This window comes from Mandrillus leucophaeus, unplaced genomic scaffold, assembly GCF_000951045.1.
Source record: "Mandrillus leucophaeus isolate KB7577 unplaced genomic scaffold, Mleu.le_1.0 Scaffold379, whole genome shotgun sequence".
In the NCBI taxonomy this organism is placed as follows: Eukaryota; Metazoa; Chordata; class Mammalia; order Primates; family Cercopithecidae; genus Mandrillus; species Mandrillus leucophaeus.
The window spans coordinates 737,783-755,660 of record NW_012104020.1 but is presented as its reverse complement, the minus strand read 5'-3'; the positions used below and the strand labels follow the sequence as shown (position 1 = coordinate 755,660).

At 43.5% G+C, this 17,878-nt stretch overlaps 1 protein-coding gene and 1 long non-coding RNA gene across 2 annotated transcripts in view; one reads left to right on the top strand and one right to left on the bottom strand.

The window, feature by feature from the left end:
- TAOK1 (TAO kinase 1) overlaps positions 1–17,878 on the bottom strand; it is an 84,182-nt gene that overhangs the window by 14,279 nt on the left and 52,025 nt on the right. Inside the window, exons 12-15 of the mRNA XM_011990365.1 lie at positions 17,080–17,283; positions 13,212–13,451; positions 5,087–5,299; positions 3,289–3,471 (exon numbers count right to left, since the gene is read on the bottom strand). Of these exons, the coding sequence (XP_011845755.1) occupies positions 3,289–3,471; positions 5,087–5,299; positions 13,212–13,451; positions 17,080–17,283 (840 nt within the window). The remainder of the gene's footprint in view (positions 1–3,288; positions 3,472–5,086; positions 5,300–13,211; positions 13,452–17,079; positions 17,284–17,878) is intronic.
- Positions 2,089–3,484, top strand: LOC105547008. Its single transcript, XR_001007167.1, has 2 exons — positions 2,089–2,161; positions 3,302–3,484. It is a non-coding gene; the product is annotated as an uncharacterized LOC105547008 (long non-coding RNA).

The window sequence follows — 17,878 nt, the reverse complement described above, 5'->3', positions numbered from 1 at the left end:
GCCTGGGCAACATGGAGAAACCCCATTTCTACCCTTGCCCCCTCCAAAAAAAAAAAAAAAAAACAGTGGTCATGGTGGTGCATGCCTGTAGTTGTGAGGCTGAGGTGGCAGGACTGCTTGAGCCTAGGAAATGGAGAATGCAGTGAGCTGAGATTGTACCACTGGACTCCAGCCTGGGCAGTAGAGAGAGACTGCTGAAACAAACAAACAAAAAAACCAAACAAGTATACATACACGCAACTCCAAATTGCTTTCCAAGATGTATTAGCACTGTATAAAAGTGTTACTGTACCTTCACCAATGAGTCAATGAGTACTGATTTTATGCCTGCATTGTAATGGCTTTGTATTAACATGCAGTTTTTGGTTAGGATATTAAATAAGACTAAGATGCTAATTAATGCTGTTTAACTGTTAACCACCAGGTGGAGCTAAAATTACAATCACACTTTAATAGTGCCGATATTTCTCTTGTAACACCATTCTTGAAATACCATAGGGAGTTTTTCATTTAGTGATAATACTGAAGCCTAAAAGAAAACTTTGAATTTTAAATATAAAAGTTTGAATGAGACCGCCGGGCGCTGTGGCTCACGCCTATAATCCTAGCACTTTGGAAGGTCGAGACAGGTGGGTCACGAGGTCAGGAGATCGAAACCATCCTGACTAACACGGTGAAAACCCGTCTCTACCGAAAATACAAAAAAAGCAGCTGGGTGTGGTGGTGAGCGCCTGTAGTCCCAGGTACACGGGAGGCTGAGGCAGGAGAATGGCATAAACCCGGGAGGCGGAGCTTGCAGTGAGCGGAGATCGGGCTACTGCACTCAAGCCTGGTAGGAGCTTGCAGTGAGCGGAGATTATGCCAATGCACGCCAGTCTGGGTGACAGAGCAAGACTCCGTAAAAAAAAAAAAAAAAAAAAAAAGTTGGAATGAGACAGATTTAGGAAATTTGCACATGGAACAAACTATATTTTTCAAAATTTATGTTTCTATCTTTCTCATCTAATTTTTATTTACTTTTTTTGAGACAGAGTCTCACTCTGTCGCCCAGGCTGGAGTGCAGTGGTGCTATCTTGGCTCACTACAAGCTGCGCCTCCCCGGTTCACGCCATTCTCCTGCCTCAGCCTCCCGAGCAGCTGGGACTATAGGTGCCCACCACCACGCCTGGCTAATTTTTTTGTATTTTTAGTAGACACAGGGTTTCACCATGTTAGCCAGGATGGTTTTGATCTCCTGACCTCGTGATCCGCCCGCCTTGGCCTCTCAAAGTGCTGGGATTACAGGCATGAGCCACTGTGCCTGGCCTCTCATCTTATTTTTTGAGACGGAGTCTCGCTCTGTCACCCAGGCTGGAGTGCAGCGGCGCCATCTCAGCTCACTGCAACCTCTGCCTCCCAGATTCAAGGGATTCTCCTGCCTCAGCCTCCCGAGTAGATGGGATTACAGGCGCCTGCCACCACACCCGGCTAATTTTTGTATTTTCAGTAGAGATGGTGTTTCACTATGTTGGCCAGGCTGGTCTTGAACTCCTGACCACAGGCGATCTGCCCCCCTCGGACTCCCAAAGTGCTGGGATCACAGGCATGAGCCACTGTGCCTGGCCTTAGCTTTCTCATCTTGAATAAGAAATAAAATTGAGTTAATATTTAGATGCAAATACCTCTCAAAGAAGCCAGTAATAAAGACAGCTGTGCTAGAGAAATAGTAATATCTTATATCTTATTGAGGTGATTTTTTTAAGATTTTTTTTTTTTTTTTTGAGACAGGGTATCGCTTTGTAACCCAGGCTGGAGTGCAGTGGCATGATCTCAGCTCACTGCAGCCTCTAACTCCCGGACTCAAGCGATCCTCTCACCTAAATCTCCCTAGTAGCTGGGACTATAGGAGTGTGCCACTACACTTGGCCAATTTTTGTATTTTTTGTAGAGGCAGGGTTTTGCCATGTTGCCCAGGCTGGTCTTGAATTTCTGAGCTCAAGCGATCTGCTTGCCTCCGCCTCTCAAGTGCTGGGATTATAGGCATGAGCCACAACACCTGGTTTAAAATATATTTTTTACTTTAATAAGGCATTCTATTTTTAGCACAAGAACTATAGGAAATAGAGGAAAAATCTACAGGCCTATGGTCCAGAAACAATGACAACTTTAGGAAGATCATTAGGTAAGTATTAAATGCAATGACCGAGGGACCTAAGACTACATCAGTTGTTGGGAATTTAAGACTCAAGAGTTCTGGAATGTATCTCTGAATCCTGGATACAATTGATAATCGACCACTGTTTTATTTATTCATTTATTTTGAGACAGGATCTTGCCCTGTTGCCCAGGTTAGAGTGCAGTGGTGCAGCCATAGCTTACTGCAGCCTCAACCTTTTAGGCTCAATCCATCTTCCCGCCTCAGCCTCCCAAGTAGCTGGGACCACAGGGGCGTGCCACCACACTCAGCTACTTTTTTAAATTTTTTGTAGAGATAGGGTCTCCCTGTGTTGCCCAGGCTGGTCTCGAACTCCTAGGCTCAGACCATCTTCCCACCTTGGCTTCCAAAGTGCTGGGAGGCCTAAGCCCAGCCTAATCTCCACTTCTTGCAACAAATGCCTTTCTTCTCTTTACCTTTCAAAACCTTTTGTCCATCACCCTTTTCCCTAATACACACACACATACCTTAGTATCCCAAAGGATGGAAATTTGGGGATTCTAGTTCTATTTTCTAATATATCTGACAAGAATAATTCAGAAAAAGTAAAGATGTGCATCTAGAAACAACATTTTTTCAGCCTGACTTTTCACCTGTGTGGAACTGATTTTACCTTCTATCCCTCAGTAATCCTCTACCAATCTGTATAGCTCCAGGCCAAGGACATATGAGTAAAGTATATATTCCTGATCCTTTGACCCTGGCTCTCTCAGGCAATTAATACAGCTCTCTTTCTTCACCAGTTAAGTCTTTCTCCAACCTCCTTAGGTAGAGCAAGCTAGGAACACAGAAGTGAAGAACATGGATTCAGAGCTGCTACTCTCAATTCAACTGACTGTCTTCACACACCCATATCTTTTCTCTAGCAATTACTACTTAATTATATTCCCTTGATTTCTGGAGCTCATTAATGATAAGGTTCATCAGTGAATCAGTAATTTTAAAGAAAAAACTGCTGCCATAACCAGAATTCAGGAAATGTGGTTTTGTGAAAGAAATCTAATGTGACCCCTGCCAACATGAAAATATATTTACAAAACGCTTTTGACAAAAGCTAATTTGAAAACAATGATTTTCCCTTCTATTACTTATACCTTTTGTTCTAAGAGTGCCCTCCGGAGGGAGACCCTCTGTTCAAGCTCCCGAAGCTCTCGATCATGTTGTGCCTCAGCTTGCATCTTGATTTTGCTCTGATATGCATTCAGCAGCTCCAGTTCCTGCTGCAGCTGCATCTTCAAAACCTGGCATTCTGCTTCCTGTGCTTCATCCAAACGCAGCTGAGAGAGAGAGGAAAAAAAACGAAACAGATATATCCTACTGTTAGCTATCAATGCATGACCTATGGATTCTGCCTTTTATCTTGGAGTAAACATCTCTGAAAAAGAAAGGCAGAATAACTAACAATAGTATTATGAAGATAAAGCTATCATAAGCTATTTGGAGGATGCCTGAATAACCACATTTTTCTTAAGAAAAACCTAGAATCTCTTTAGATCTCTGAATCTCTTCCTCTGTAGTGGAAATAACTATAGAACAAAGACCAGCAAACCATAGTCTACAAGCAAAGTATGGGCAGGTGCCTGTTTTTTTGTCTTTTACAGCCCATGAGCTAAGAATGATGTTTCATTTTGAAAGGGTTACATCTTAAGCGGTCATGTAAGTACCCACATAATAGCCTTAGTTTTGCCTCCTGTCTAAAAAGTCTTATCTGGCCCCCCCGCCTTTTTTTTTTTTTTAGACAGAGTCTCATTTAATTGCCCAGTCTGAGTGCAACGGCGCAATCTTGGCTCACTGCAACCTCTGCCCCCCGGGTTCAGGTGATTCTCCCGCCTCAGCCTCCTGAGTCGCCGGGATTATGGGCGCCCACCACCGCGCCTGGCTAATTTTTGTATTTTTAGTAGAGACGGGGTTTCACCATGTTGGGCAGGCTGCTCTCGAATTCTTGACCTCAGATGATTCATCTGCCTAGGCCTCCTGAAGTGCTGGGATTACAGGCGTGAACCGCTGCGCCCAGCCTTATCTGGCCCTTTAAAAAAAAGTTTACAAAGCTCTTATATGGAAAATATTTTGCGCCTATAATCCCAGCTACTCGGGAGGCCAAGGAAGGAGAATCGCTTGAACCCGGGAGGCAGAGGTTGCAGTGAGCTGAGATCGCACCACTGCAATCCAGCCTGGGCGACAGGGTGAAATTCCATCTCAAAAAAAAAAAAAAAAAATTTTGTATTTGTACTCAAACACAACCATTTTTATTCCCATTATAATAATACCTTTTGCTCACTGCTTCCCAAAGCTGCTATGCCAATCTCAATAAGGTGTTGGGATCTGTGCTGGCAGGGAGCCTATTTAGAACCTCATGTCTAAATGTATCAATGAAAATTGATGCATCGGCTGGGCGCGGTGGCTCAAGCCTGTAATCCCAGCACTTTGGGAGCCGAGACGGGCGGATCACAAGGTCAGGAGATCGAGACCATCCTGGCTAACACGGTGAAACCCCGTCTCTACTGAAAAATACAAAAACCTAGCCGGGTGAGGTGGCGGGCGTCTGTAGTCCCAGCTACTCGGGAGGCTGAGGCAGGAGAATGGCGTGAACCCGGGAGGCAGAGCTTGCAGTGAGCTGAGATCCGGCCACTGCACTCCAGTCTGGGCGACAAAGCAAGACTCTGTCTCAACAAAAAAAAAAAAAAAAAAGAAAATTGATGCATCATGACATACCTCATGCATCATGACATTTTCAAGCAATGTTGAGAATAGGAAGAAAATGAACCATCACCACATTTCCCAAGCTGCAGGAGAGCTATCATTTTCAACTAGTACTTTAATTGCTGTGATTTCATTCAAGTAGTGGAAGAAAAGGGGCACTAAATTTGTTTTGCCCAAAAAAAGCAAACTCACGGCTTGTGTGGAGAGCATTTCGTTAATGCTGTGATCATATTGCTCAGCCAAGATAGCTAATTTCCGGGTCTGTTCCTCCTTGAGCCGTTTCAGAACAGCTTTGTGCTCACTCTTTGGTGTGGTCTCCAGCAGGTGATTTCTTAATGCTTTGTACTGTCTGGTTTGGATTTTGCAGGTATCCTGAAACTGCTTTTTTATTTGGAGTTCTTTAGACTGGGGGGAAAAAAAAAAGATTTATGTAAGTTGTAACACAAGGTATTTGGTATATGGTATGCTTACATACATGAAAATAAAGACTATTAGGAAAAAATGAGAGGAAAACCAAACAGGTCAGATCATAAAGTTGCAGATACTTTTTGCACTTGGCTATTTGGCCAAACCGCTGACTGAAATTTATGCAGTTTTACAACAAAAAACTTCATTTAAAACATTAGGGCATAAAGAACACCATTTATGATAGGACTTGTAACAGTATCTGCTGTTTCACTAATAAAGTTAGTGACCTGAGTAGATATTAAAATTAGCTTTGATTATTAAGCATATTCATGACAGAAAATTACATTTTTTCTTTTTTTTTTTTTTGAGATGGAGTCTCACTCTGTCACCCAGGCTGGAATGCGGTGGTACAATCACGGCTCACTGTAGCCTCAACCTGCTATGCTCGAGCAATCCTTCCACCTCAGCCTCCTGAGTAGCTGGGACCACAGGTGTGTGCCACACCCACATTCGGCTTTTTTTTTTTTGAGTCTTGCTCTGTCGCCCAGGCTGGAGTCCAATGGCGCAATCTTGGCTCACTGCAACCACTGCCTCCCGAGTTCAAGCAATTCTCCTGTCTCAGCCTCCCGAGTAGCTGGGATTACAGGCATGTGCCGCCACGCCCAGCTAATTTTTGTATTTTTAGTAGAGACAGGGTTTCACCACGTTGGCCTGGCTGGTCTCGAACTCTTGACTTCAAGTGATCTGCCCGCCTTGGCTTCCTAAATGCTGGAATTACAGGCGTGAACCACCACACTTGGCCAATTTTTGTATTTTTTGTAGAGACAGGGTTTCACCATGTTGCCTAGGCTGGTCTCAAATTCCTGGGCTCAAGTAATCCACCTGCCTCGGCCTCCTAAAGTGCTGGGATTACTGGCATGAGCCACCACACCCAGCTCCTGGTTAATTTTTTTTTTTTTGGTAGCAATGAAGTTTCCCTACGTTGCACAGGCTGGTTCCAAACTCCTGGCCTCAAGCGATCCTCCCACCTCAGCCTCTAAAAGTACAGTAATTATAGGCATGAGCCACTGTGCGTGGCTTAGAAAATTAAATTTTTTTCTCATGAATTAAGCATAATACAATTATGGTGGCTCACGCCTGTAATCTCAGTACTTTTGGGAGGCCATGGCAGGATTGTTTGTAGGCCAGGAGCTCCAGACTAGCCTGAGCAACACAGTGAGATCCCATTTCTACAAAGCAATATTAAAAATTAGCCAGGCACAGTGATGCGCACCTGTAGTCCTAGCTACTAGGGAGGCTGAGGCAGAAGGATCACTTGAGCCCAGGAGTTCAAGGCTGCAGTGAACCGTGAGTGCATCATTGGACTCTAGGCTGAACAAGAGTGAGACACTGGTTTCTAAAAAAAAAAAAAAGAAAGAAAGAAAAAAAAAGATATAAAAGCACTTTATTGGTGAGACAATATCTTATCAGATCTAGAGACAGAAAATAAAGCACATTTATTCTGTTTGTTTTAGAAACACTTTGCTGCAATTTCTTTTTGTTCTTTTCTGTTCTTTTTTTTTTTTTTTTAAGACGGAGTCTCATTGTGTTGCTCAGGCTGTAGTGCAGTGGTGCGATCTCAGCTCACTGCAGACTCCATTTCCTGGGTTCAATCGATTTTCCTGCCTCAGCCTCCCGAGCAGCGGGGATTACAGGCTTGTGCCACCACGCCCGGCCAATTTTTGTATTTTTAGTAGAGACCAGGTTTCACTATGTCAGCCAGGCTTGTCTTGAACTCCTGACCTCAGGCAATCTGCCCAACTTGGCCTCCCAAAGTGCTGAGATTACAGGCATGAGCCACTGTGCCTTGCCCCCAATTTCTTTTAATGACACTCTCAATTCCAACTATACAGTTTATGTACCAAATGTGAGGCTAACTTGGAAATCTCTATTCGGAATTATTAATACTGCTATTACAATGGTCTTTTCCTTAAGAGAATAAACTAAGTAGAGATATACTTAGCAATGGTTTACTCTTTAACACAAGCAAAAACTTAAACGTCAGTCAACTAATCTTGGCCAGGCGTGGTGGCTCACGCTTGTAACCCCAGCACTTTGGGAGGCTGAGGTGGCCAGATCATTTGAGGTCAGGAGTTTGAGACCAGCCTGGCCAACATGGTGAAACCCTGTCTCTACTAAAAATACAAAAATTAGTTCGGCGTGGTGGCACATGCCTGTAATCCCAACTATTCAGGAGGCTGATTGCTTGAACCCAGGAGATGGAGGCTACAGAGAGCTAAGATTGCACCACTGCACTCTAGCCTGGGCAACAGAGAGAGACTCTGTTTCAAACACACACACACACACAAAACCATAACAAAACTAATCTTTCAAAGGTTAAACAAAACTCATGTGCTAACGGAGGAGACAACCCTCTTCTTGGGGTAACAGACATGAACTACAGTATATAAACATTTCTAAGATGAAAATATTTAAATTTAGAGACAGAAGATCTTTGGCTTTAGTGTTTGGTTAATCAGCAGGTTGGGTATTCTATGAACTCAGGTTTTAAGAAGTTTTAATAAGATGAGATCTGTTTCTGCAAGGTGTACCAGTTGATCCTACAAGTGACAACACATTGATTTACTGCACTGAGGCAGAACCTATAGTTGAAATTATTTTTTTACCTTAATATAAATACCGCCAGGTATTGATTGGCTGATTCATCATGCAACAAATGGATATGTGACCAAATTTACACACGTATCTAAGAAGTACTCCCCTCAATACTACAACATTAAATATACCTTTCTGTATTTTTCACCATCTGAGGCACTAGATCCTAGTAATATGTCTTTATTTTGTGAGGGGTCAAGAAACGTCTAGCTAGTAAGAGAAACTCTTAGTTTAGCTAAGAGTTTTAGTAGAGGCACTTAGTAGCACTGCTTTTATTTTATTTATTTATTTTTTTTTTTTTGAGATGGAGTCTCGCTCTGTCGCCCAGGCTGGAGTGCAGTGGCCGGATCTCAGCTCACTGCAAGCTCTGCCTCCCGGGTTCACGCCATTCTCCTGCCTCAGCCTCCCGAGTAGCTGCGACAACAGGCGCCCACCACCTCGCCCAGCTATTTTTTTGTATTTTTTTAGTAGAGAGGGGGTTTCACCGTGTTAGCCAGGATGGTCTCGATCTCCTGACCTCGTGATCCACCCGTTTCGGCCTCCCAAAGTACTGGGATTATAGGCTTGAGCCACCGCGCCCAGCCTGCTTTTATTTTTGAGACAGAGTCTCAACTCTGTCCTCCAGGCTCTGGAGTACAGTGGCATGATCATGGCTCACTGCATCCCTGACCTCCCAGGTTCAAGCAATCCTCCTACCTCAGCCTCCCAAGTAGCTGGAATTACAGGTGTGAGCCATCACCACGTTTGGCTTTTTAATCTTTTTCTTTTCTTTTTTTGAGACAGGGTCTCACTCTGTCGCCCAGGTTGGAGTGCATGGCATGATCATGGCTCACCATAGCCTCAGCCTCCTGGGGTTCAAGTGATCCTCTTGCCTCTCGGCCTTCTGAGTAGCTGGGATCACCACAGGCATGTCATCATGCTCTCTTTTTTTTTTTTTTTCCTGACACAGAGTCTTGCTCTGTCACCAGGATGGAGTGCAGTGGCATGACCTCAGCTCACTGCAACCTCTGACTACTTCAAGTGATTTTCCTGCCTCAGCCTCCTGCGTAGCTGGGACTACAGGCGCACACCACCACGCCCAGCTAAATTTTTTATTTTTAGTAGAGATGGGGTTTTGCCCAGTTAGCCAGATGGTCTTGATCTCCTGACCTCGTGATCTGCCCACCTCAGCCTCCCAAAGTGCTGGGATTACAGGCGTGAGCCACTGTGCCTGGCTTTATTTTTAGAGATGAGATCTCCCTATGCTCCCCCAGGCTGGTAATTTTTTCTAGAGACAGGGTCTCACTATGTTGCTCAGGCTGAGTAGCACCATTTTAAAATATCATTCTTAGGCCGGGTGTGGTGGATCACGCCTGTAATCCCAAGAGTCTGGGAGGCTGAGGCGGGTGGATCACTTGAGGTCAGGCATTCAAGACCAGCCTGGTCAACATGGCGAAATCCCTTCTCTACTAAATATACAAAAATCAGCCGGGTGTGGTGGCGCATGCCTGTAATCACAGCTACTCGGGAGGCTGAGGCAGGAGAATCGCTTGAAGTTGGCAGGCAGAGGTTGCAGTGAGCCAAGACTGTGCCACTGCCCTCCAGCCTGGGTGACAGAGCGAAAACAAACAAAAACAACCATTCATGGTTAACAAAGTTGTTTCAAGTGCTTCTAGACAGAAATGGAACAATGAAATTTAGATAGTATCTTCTGCCTCAGTAAAATAGCATCCATTCTTTTAAAAGGTTTTATTATTTATTTATTTATTTATTTATTTATTTATTTATTTATTTGTTGAGATGGAGTTTTGCCCTCGTTGCCCAGGCTGGAGTGCAATGGTGGAATCTCGGCTCACCATAACCTCCACCATCCTCCACCTTCCGGGTTCAAGCGATTCTCCTGCCTCAGCCTCCCGAGTAGCTGGGACAGCAAGCATGCGCCACCATGCCTGGCTACTTTTGTATTTTTAGTAGAGATAGGGTTTTTCCATGTTGGTCAGACTGGTCTCAAACTCCCGACCTCAGCCTCCCAAAGTACTGGGATTACAGGCATGAGTCACCGCACCTGGACATTATTTTTATTTTTTGAGATGGAGTCTCGCTCTGTCGCCAGGCTAGAGTGCAGTGGCACGATCTTGGCTCACTGACCCTCCACCTACCGGGTTCAAGAGAATCTCCTGCCTCAACCTCTCAAGTAGCTGGGACTACAGGCACGCGCCACCGTGCCCGGCTAATTTTTGTATTTTTAGTACAGACGAGGTTTCACCATGTTGGCCAGGATGGTCTCTTGACCTGGTGATCCCCTGCCTCAGCCTTCCAAAGTGCTGGGATTACAGGTGTGAGTGACTGCGCCCAGCCAAAACTTTTTATTTTTAAAGCATTGTGCTGGGCTGGGCGTGGTGGCTCACACCTGTAATCCTAGCAGTTTGGAAAGCTGAGGCGGGTAGATCACCTGAGGTCAGAAGTTTGAGACCAGCAGGGCCAAGGTGGTGAAACCCATCTCTACTAAAAACACGAGGGCGTGGTGGCAGGCCCCTGTAATCCCAGCTACTTGGGAGGCTGAAGCATGAGAATCACTTCATCCCGGGAGGTGGAGGTTGCAGTGAGCCAAGATCATGCCACTACACTCCAGCCTAGGCGACAGGAGCGAAACTCCATCTCAAAAAAAAACCCAAAAAAACAAAAACAAAAATAAAAAAACATTGTGCCAGGAATACTGTAATCATTCCACATCCCTGCCTAATGAGAAAAAATAACTCCTTGAAAAATTTTTCTTTAACAAGAGTAAAATTAATGCTTATACTAAGAATAAACTATACCCCTCAATGTGTGACTCAAATGAAAGCGAGATGAATGCAAGTTTCAGTTATTTCTACTCATTTAGTGCTGACAAAGCATCATCTGGATGAAAGCTGAAGAAACAGCAGAGTAGGCAGCAGATTTTCACCCGACCCTTTCCACAGAAACAGCACCCCACCCCCACAGATCCTAATCAACATAAATAAAATGTTCCAACTGCAATCTCCTCTCCTCCATCAAACACAGTTGATGCTATATTCTAAATTCTGCCTCCACTACTTAAGGAGAAAACTGGAAAAGGCAACGATTACTTAAGTAAATAGAAATGTGATGATTTGGGGTTAAAATGCTCCAGTTGACTAAGTAAATAGATACACATAAATATGAGGAAAATGGTGATTTTTCTTCCCTAACAGGAAACCTTGAGCTCACTTGTAATCAGAAAGGCATTTTACTTAAAGTCTGACTATGATTAATGAAGCTTTATTTTCTCCTCACTTTTAATATACTATCTGAGAGAATCAGATTACTGTTTATAAGCTTTAAAACGGAAAAGTTCTAATGACAGGAAATAGAAAGAAATGGTTAAATGTCAAACAACTATCCATTACCCAAGCCCCAGGGAAATGCAGTCAGTCATATCAGATTTACAGTACGACTTTCAGTTTGGTTTATTCCTTGGTGCTGTTGGCTTTAAAATCACAATTGACTTTGCTGACATGTTAGTTTAAAAATCTTTTCATGGGAGATTGTCCTTCTGTAGCTAAATGATTATGTATCTCCTTACTGCAAAAACAAAATAAATCTAAAATATCATTACAATTCCAGTTTTTCTAAGCATTAACTAAGGAAGGTTATGTTAGTAGTCAACATAACCACTCTGTAAATAAAACTTACCTATTTTGAAGACATAGCAAGGTGAAATTTTACTCACATTCACATGAAAACAATAAAGCATCTTAACATCGTTTCTATATTTTGTTCAGGACAGCTTGTTTGAATGCAGTTGGGTGGGCATTGGGAATACCATTGAGTGTGTTGTAGTTTCTAGATTTTCACACAGACTACCTCTGTGAATGAATTTCACTGTACTCCAGCACAGTTACTCAGAGTAAAACCAAGAACCATTTTATAGTTTAAATATCAAATAGCTTATAAAAATGGCTGGGTAGGAGTACAGGGGAAGCTTTAAATAGGAAATACTGTGGAAACTGGACCTTACTGAATATAAACAAAAGTTTAAAATGTACAGATATGTACAGGGCAACTAAGGTGCTTATCATCGATGACAGACTATATAGTGGGTGGATTTGTATATTAAGATTCACGTGGGCCAGGCGTGGTGGCTCACGCCTATAATCCCAGCACTTCGGAGGCTGAGGCAGGCGGATCACGAGGTCAGGAGATTGAGACCATCCTGGCTAATATGGTGAAACCCCGTCTCTACTAAAAATACAAAAAATTAGCTGGGCATGGTGGCGGGTGCCTGCAGTCCCAGCTACACGGAGGCTGAGGCAGGACAATGCAGTGAACCCGGGAGGCGGAGCTTGCAGTGAGCCGAGATCGCCCCACTGCACTCCAGCCTGGGTGACAGAGTAAGACTCTGTCTCAAAAACAAACAAAAATTTCAGAATTGGTAACTGTAGTTGACTTTGTCCTTGAGAGAGATGGATCAGGTGGCTGGAGGAACAAGCATAAAGAAGAAAACTTTTTTCTTGTTATTATTTTTCTAGTGGCTATGCAGCTTAAAACTTTTTATTTTATAATGCACTTTCATGTTTTTAAATTTTGTACAAGTCATATTTACAGCAAATTATGGTTCTAAAATTTTACTTGGAACAACAGAGATAAGCCAAATGGTTAGCTTGTTGACATGCAGAATATAATATTGACCTTGGACATTTGGGTAAATTTTTCTTTGAGACAGGGTCTTGCTCTGTCACCCAGGGTGGAGTGCTGTGGTGTGTTCTCGGCTCATTGCAACCTCTGCCTCCTGGGTTCAAGGGATTCTCCTGCCTCAGCCTCCCAAGTAGCTGGGACTATAGGCATGTGCCACTACACCCAACTAATTTTTGTATTTTTAGTAGAGACAGGGTTTCGCCATGTTGTCCAGGCTGTTCTTGAACTCCTGACCTCAGGTGATCCACCTGCCTTGGCCTCCTGAAGTGCTGGGATTACAGGCGTGAGCCACCGTGCTCTGCCCTTGGGTAAGTTTAAAACAAGAATCTTGATTCTTATCTACTGGCACTTCCCATGGTTAAAAGTTTTGGCCACTTTTTTGTACTTTGATGAGAAATACATAAGCAAAAGACTGTAGCAACAGGCATTCAACATTAAAATCAACCAAAGATGCTAAAAATGAAAAGAAGCTTAGTCAATTTCTTTATGACTAGACATTCGTCTTAAGACTTTTCCTGCTTACATGGATACCTTTTCATTCTCTTCCCTGTTGTCAAAAAGCTTAGGCTAACCATACCTTCAAACTCTTAGGCTGTTGTCGAACTTCCATGACATGCTTTCGTCTTAGTTCTCGTTCTCTTCGCTTATTATATTCCAGCTGGTTAGTGAGCTCAGTTTGATGCTGCAATCTGATCAACTCACAGCGCATCTTCTGAATTGTGTTGAGGTGGCGGAACTCCAGTTCTTGCATGGATTCATGCTGTCGGAGTAGCATGGCATGTTCTAAGTCCTTCTGCGTCTGTCTTTTGTTTAACTCCTAATCCATAACACAAAAGACAAAGGTATAATTTACTGCTGTATAATGCCATAAAAAAATCCTAAAAAACAGAATAACCAGTGAACAGATGTAATTAACCCTGTTATTCAATTATAATTGCATAGTAAATATTAGGGTTATGACTTTTACCTCTTTAAATGGGCAATTAGTAGCACAAATTTCCTTATCATATTAATTTACTATTTATTCATATTATTTTATTGCCATTAGCTTAAGACATTATTACATCTATATCAACAGGTTTAACATTTTTCTTTTGTTTACTTCCTAATTTTATATTTGAATTGGGCTCCTAAGTTATCCTTTCAGTTTCTTCAGAGTATTCTATTCAATTATTTTACATGCAGTCTACTCTGGTGAGTGTGGTGATTAAGAACATGGACACAGCCAGGCGTAGTGGCTCATGCCTGTAATCCCAGCACTTTGGGAGGCTGAGGCAGGTGGATCACAAGGTCAGGAGATTGACATCATCCTGGCCAACACGGTGAAAACTGTCTCTACTAAAAATACAAAAAATTAGCCGGGCATGGTGGCGGATACCTGTAGTCCCAGCTACTTGGGAGGCTCAGGCAGGAGAATGGCGTGAACCCGGGAGGTGGAGCTTGCAGTGAGCCGAGATCGCGCTCGCGCCACTGCACTCCAGCCTGGGCGACAGAGCAAGACTCTGTCTCAATTAAAAAAAAAAAAAAAAAAAATTAACCGGGCATGGTGGTGCATGTCTGTAGTCCCAGGTACCTGGGAGTCTGAGGCAGGAGAATGGCTTGAACCCAGGAGGCAAAGGTTGCAGTGAGCCGAGATCATGCCACTGCACTCCAGCCTGGGTGACGGAGTCTCAGGAAAAAAAAACATTGTAGAGACAGGGTCTTGCTATGTTGCCCAGGGTAGTCTCAAACTCCTGGTCTCAAGTGATCCTCCCACCTCAGCCTCCCAAAGTGTTGGAATTACAGGTGTGAGCCACTGCACCCAGCCAGTACATAGAAATTTTAAAAGTTTCATTGTAACCTAGTGCTTTGTGATGCCATAATTCTTTCAATCATTCCTCTGTGTGTTTGGACATTTAAGCTGCTTCTATGTTTCACTGTTTTGTTTTGTTTTTTAATCAGAGTCTCACTCTGTTGCCCAGGCTGGAGTGCAGTGGTGCGATTTCAGCTCACTGCAACCTCTGCCTCCCAGGTTCAAGCAATTCTCGTGCCTCAGCCTCCTGAGTAGCTGGGATTATAGGTGTGGACCACCACACCCAGCTCATTTTAAAAATATTTTTAGTAGAGACAGTTTTACCACGTTGACCAGGCTGTCCTTGAACTCTTGACCTCAAGTATTATAGGTGAGAGCCACTGCTCCAGCCCATGTTTCACTTTTATAAACAAAGTTTCAATAAGTATCTATTTATACTGTATCATAGAATCATGTTGTTATTTCTGTAGGACAGAGTTCTAGAAGTGGATTTGATGGATAAATGCTACGTGCGTATTAAATTTTAAAAGCTACTGTTAAATCATGCTCCAAAGGGGCAATATCAATTTATAGTCTTACTAATAGTGTCTGTTAACACACGCCATTACTAGGATTGAATGTATCAATCTTTTACATTTTTCTTACATAATGGATGCAACTGTTTTAATTTGAATTTATTAGTAAACTCGCACAATTATGCTATATTACAAGCATAATATATTACAAGCATGAAATATATTATTTCAACCCACTCTCAGAAATTTATCTATACTCACAGGTATCTTAATAATGAAAATAATTCTTTTCTTTTTTTGAGATGGAGACTTGCTCTGTGGCCCAGACTGGAGTATAGCAGCATGATCTCAGCTCACTGCAACCTCCACCTCCCAGGTTCAACTGATTCTCATGCCTCGGCCTCCCAAGTAGCTGGGATTACAGGTGTCCGCCACCACGTCTGGCTCATTTTTTTGTATCTCTACTAAAAGTAGAGATGGGGTTTCACTATGTTGGCCATGCTGGTCTCAAACTCCTGACCTCAAGTGATTCACCTGCCTCGGCCTCCCAAAGTGCTAGGATCACAGCCATGAGCCACCACACCCAGCCAAGAATAATTGTTTTCATTGGCAGAAGAGTTTCTACAACATTTACCAATTAATAATCACATGATGATAAAAATGTATTTAAGGGCAACACACACTTCATGGAACCCATTTCAGGTCAGAGGCAAAAACTGCCCAATGAATTTCCTCATATGTAAAAATCAAGGCTGACCATGGTGGCTCATGCCTGTAATCCCAGCATTTTGGGAGGCTGAGGCAGGCAGATCACTTGAGGTTGGGAATTGGAGACCAGCCAGGCCAACATGGCAAAACTCCATTTCTACTAAAAATACAAAAATCAACCGGGTGTGGTGATGCATGCCTGTAGTCCCAGCTACTTGGGAGGCTGAGGCAGGAGAATTGCTTGAACCTGGGAGGCAGAGGTTGCAGTGAGCCGAGATCGCCACTGCACTCCAGCCTGGGCGAAAGAGCGAGACTCTGTTTCAAAATAAATAAATAAATAAAAGTAAAAATAAAAAATAAAAATCAACATTTTTCATTTGTGGATTGGCTAAGATTTATTGAATGCCTACTATGAATCAGAAACTGGAGATTAAAAAAACTGCATCAATTCTATGATTTCATACAACTTCCATTGTAGTGAGGGAGTCAGGAACAACCTCCCTATCCTGCAGAAACACATAGTTTTGTGAACATACACATATTCACGTGAAAAAGAAAAGTGCAAAGAAGAACATATGTATTTAGTTAGTTGTCTGTCTGTTTGAGACAGGGTCTTGCTCTGTAGCTCAGGCTGGAGTGCAGTGGCATAATTATGGCTCACTGCAGCCTCAACCTCCTGGGCTCAGGAATATTCATGCCTCAGCCTCCCAGGTAGCTGGGACTACAGGTGCACACCACCACACCCAGCTAATTTTTTTTAATAAACATATTTTTTGTAGAGACAGGGATTTGTCAGGTTGCCCTGTCTGGTCTCAAACTCCTAGAATCAAGTGATCTGCCTGCCTTGGCCTCCCAAAGTGTTGGGATTACAGTTACCATACCTGGCTGCAAAGAATAATATTTAAATAAAGCAGAAGAATGTGGTGGTTAAGTCCAGGCATGGTAGCTCATGCTTGTAATCCTAGCACTTTGGGAGGCTGAGACAGGCAGATTGCATGAGGCCAGGAGTTTGAGAACAGCCTGGCCAACATGGCGAAAGTCCATCTATACTAAAAATACAAAACTTAGCTGGGTTTGGTGGTGCACACCTGTAATCCTAGCTACCCTGGGAGGCTGAGGCACGAAAATCGCTCACACCTAGGAGGTGAAGATTGCACTGAGCCAAGATGGCGCCACTGCACTCCATACTTGGCGACATGGAGAGACTCTTTCTTGGGGGAAAAAAAAATTGGTGGTTAAGAGATTTTAAGGAAATGACATCTGAGTAAAGATATACAGGGAGCAAACACTCCATGTGAATATCTGAGGAAGAATGATTCAGACAGAGGCAAGTAGAAGTGCAAAGTCCCTGAGACTAGAATGGAATTGGAGTATTTTCAGGAAAGATGCTTTTGATAAAGGATTTAAAATTTCTCATCACTCAAACTTACCTCCCTGACAAGGTCCTGCTCTAAGTTATGACGACCAAGTAACATTCTTCTCTTGAAGCGACGGCATTCCAGCTCTAGGTATTGTCTTTGACGTCGAAGAAGGTTAGCTTCTTCTTCTGCTTGGAAATGCTGTATATTCTCCTTCTGCTTTGAAAGCCACTCCTGTTTTTCTTTTTTGGGGGTACTCTGGTTTTCATTTAGCTCCTGGCAACATAAAAAACAACTCAGGTAAAAATACATAAAAATAGGGCCAGGCACGGTGGCTCATGCCTGCAATCCCAGCTCTCTGGGAGGCCAAGGTGGGCGGATCACCTGAGGTCAGGAGTCCGAGACTAGCCTGGCCAACATGGTGAAACTGTCTCTACTAAAATACAAAATTAGGCTGGGCGTGGTGGCTCACGCCTGTAATCCCAGCACTTTGAGAGGCCTAGGCAGGCGGATCACGAGATCAGGAGATCGAGACCATCCTAGCTAACATGGTGAAATCCCATCTCTACTAGAAATACAAAAAATTAGCCAGGCGTGATGGCGGGCGCCTGTAGTCCCAGCTACTCGGGAGGCCGAGGCAGGAGAATGGCATGAACCTGGGAGGAGGAGCTTGCCTGACCAACATGGAGAAACCCTGCCTCTACCAAAAATACAAAATTAGCCAGGCATGGTGGTGCATGCCCGTAATGCCAGCTACTCGGGAGGGTGAGGCGGAGAATCACTCGAGCCCAGGAGGTGGAGGTTGCAGTGAGCTGAGATAGCGCCACTGCACTCCAGCCTGGGCAAAAAGAGCGAAACCCAGTCTCAAAAA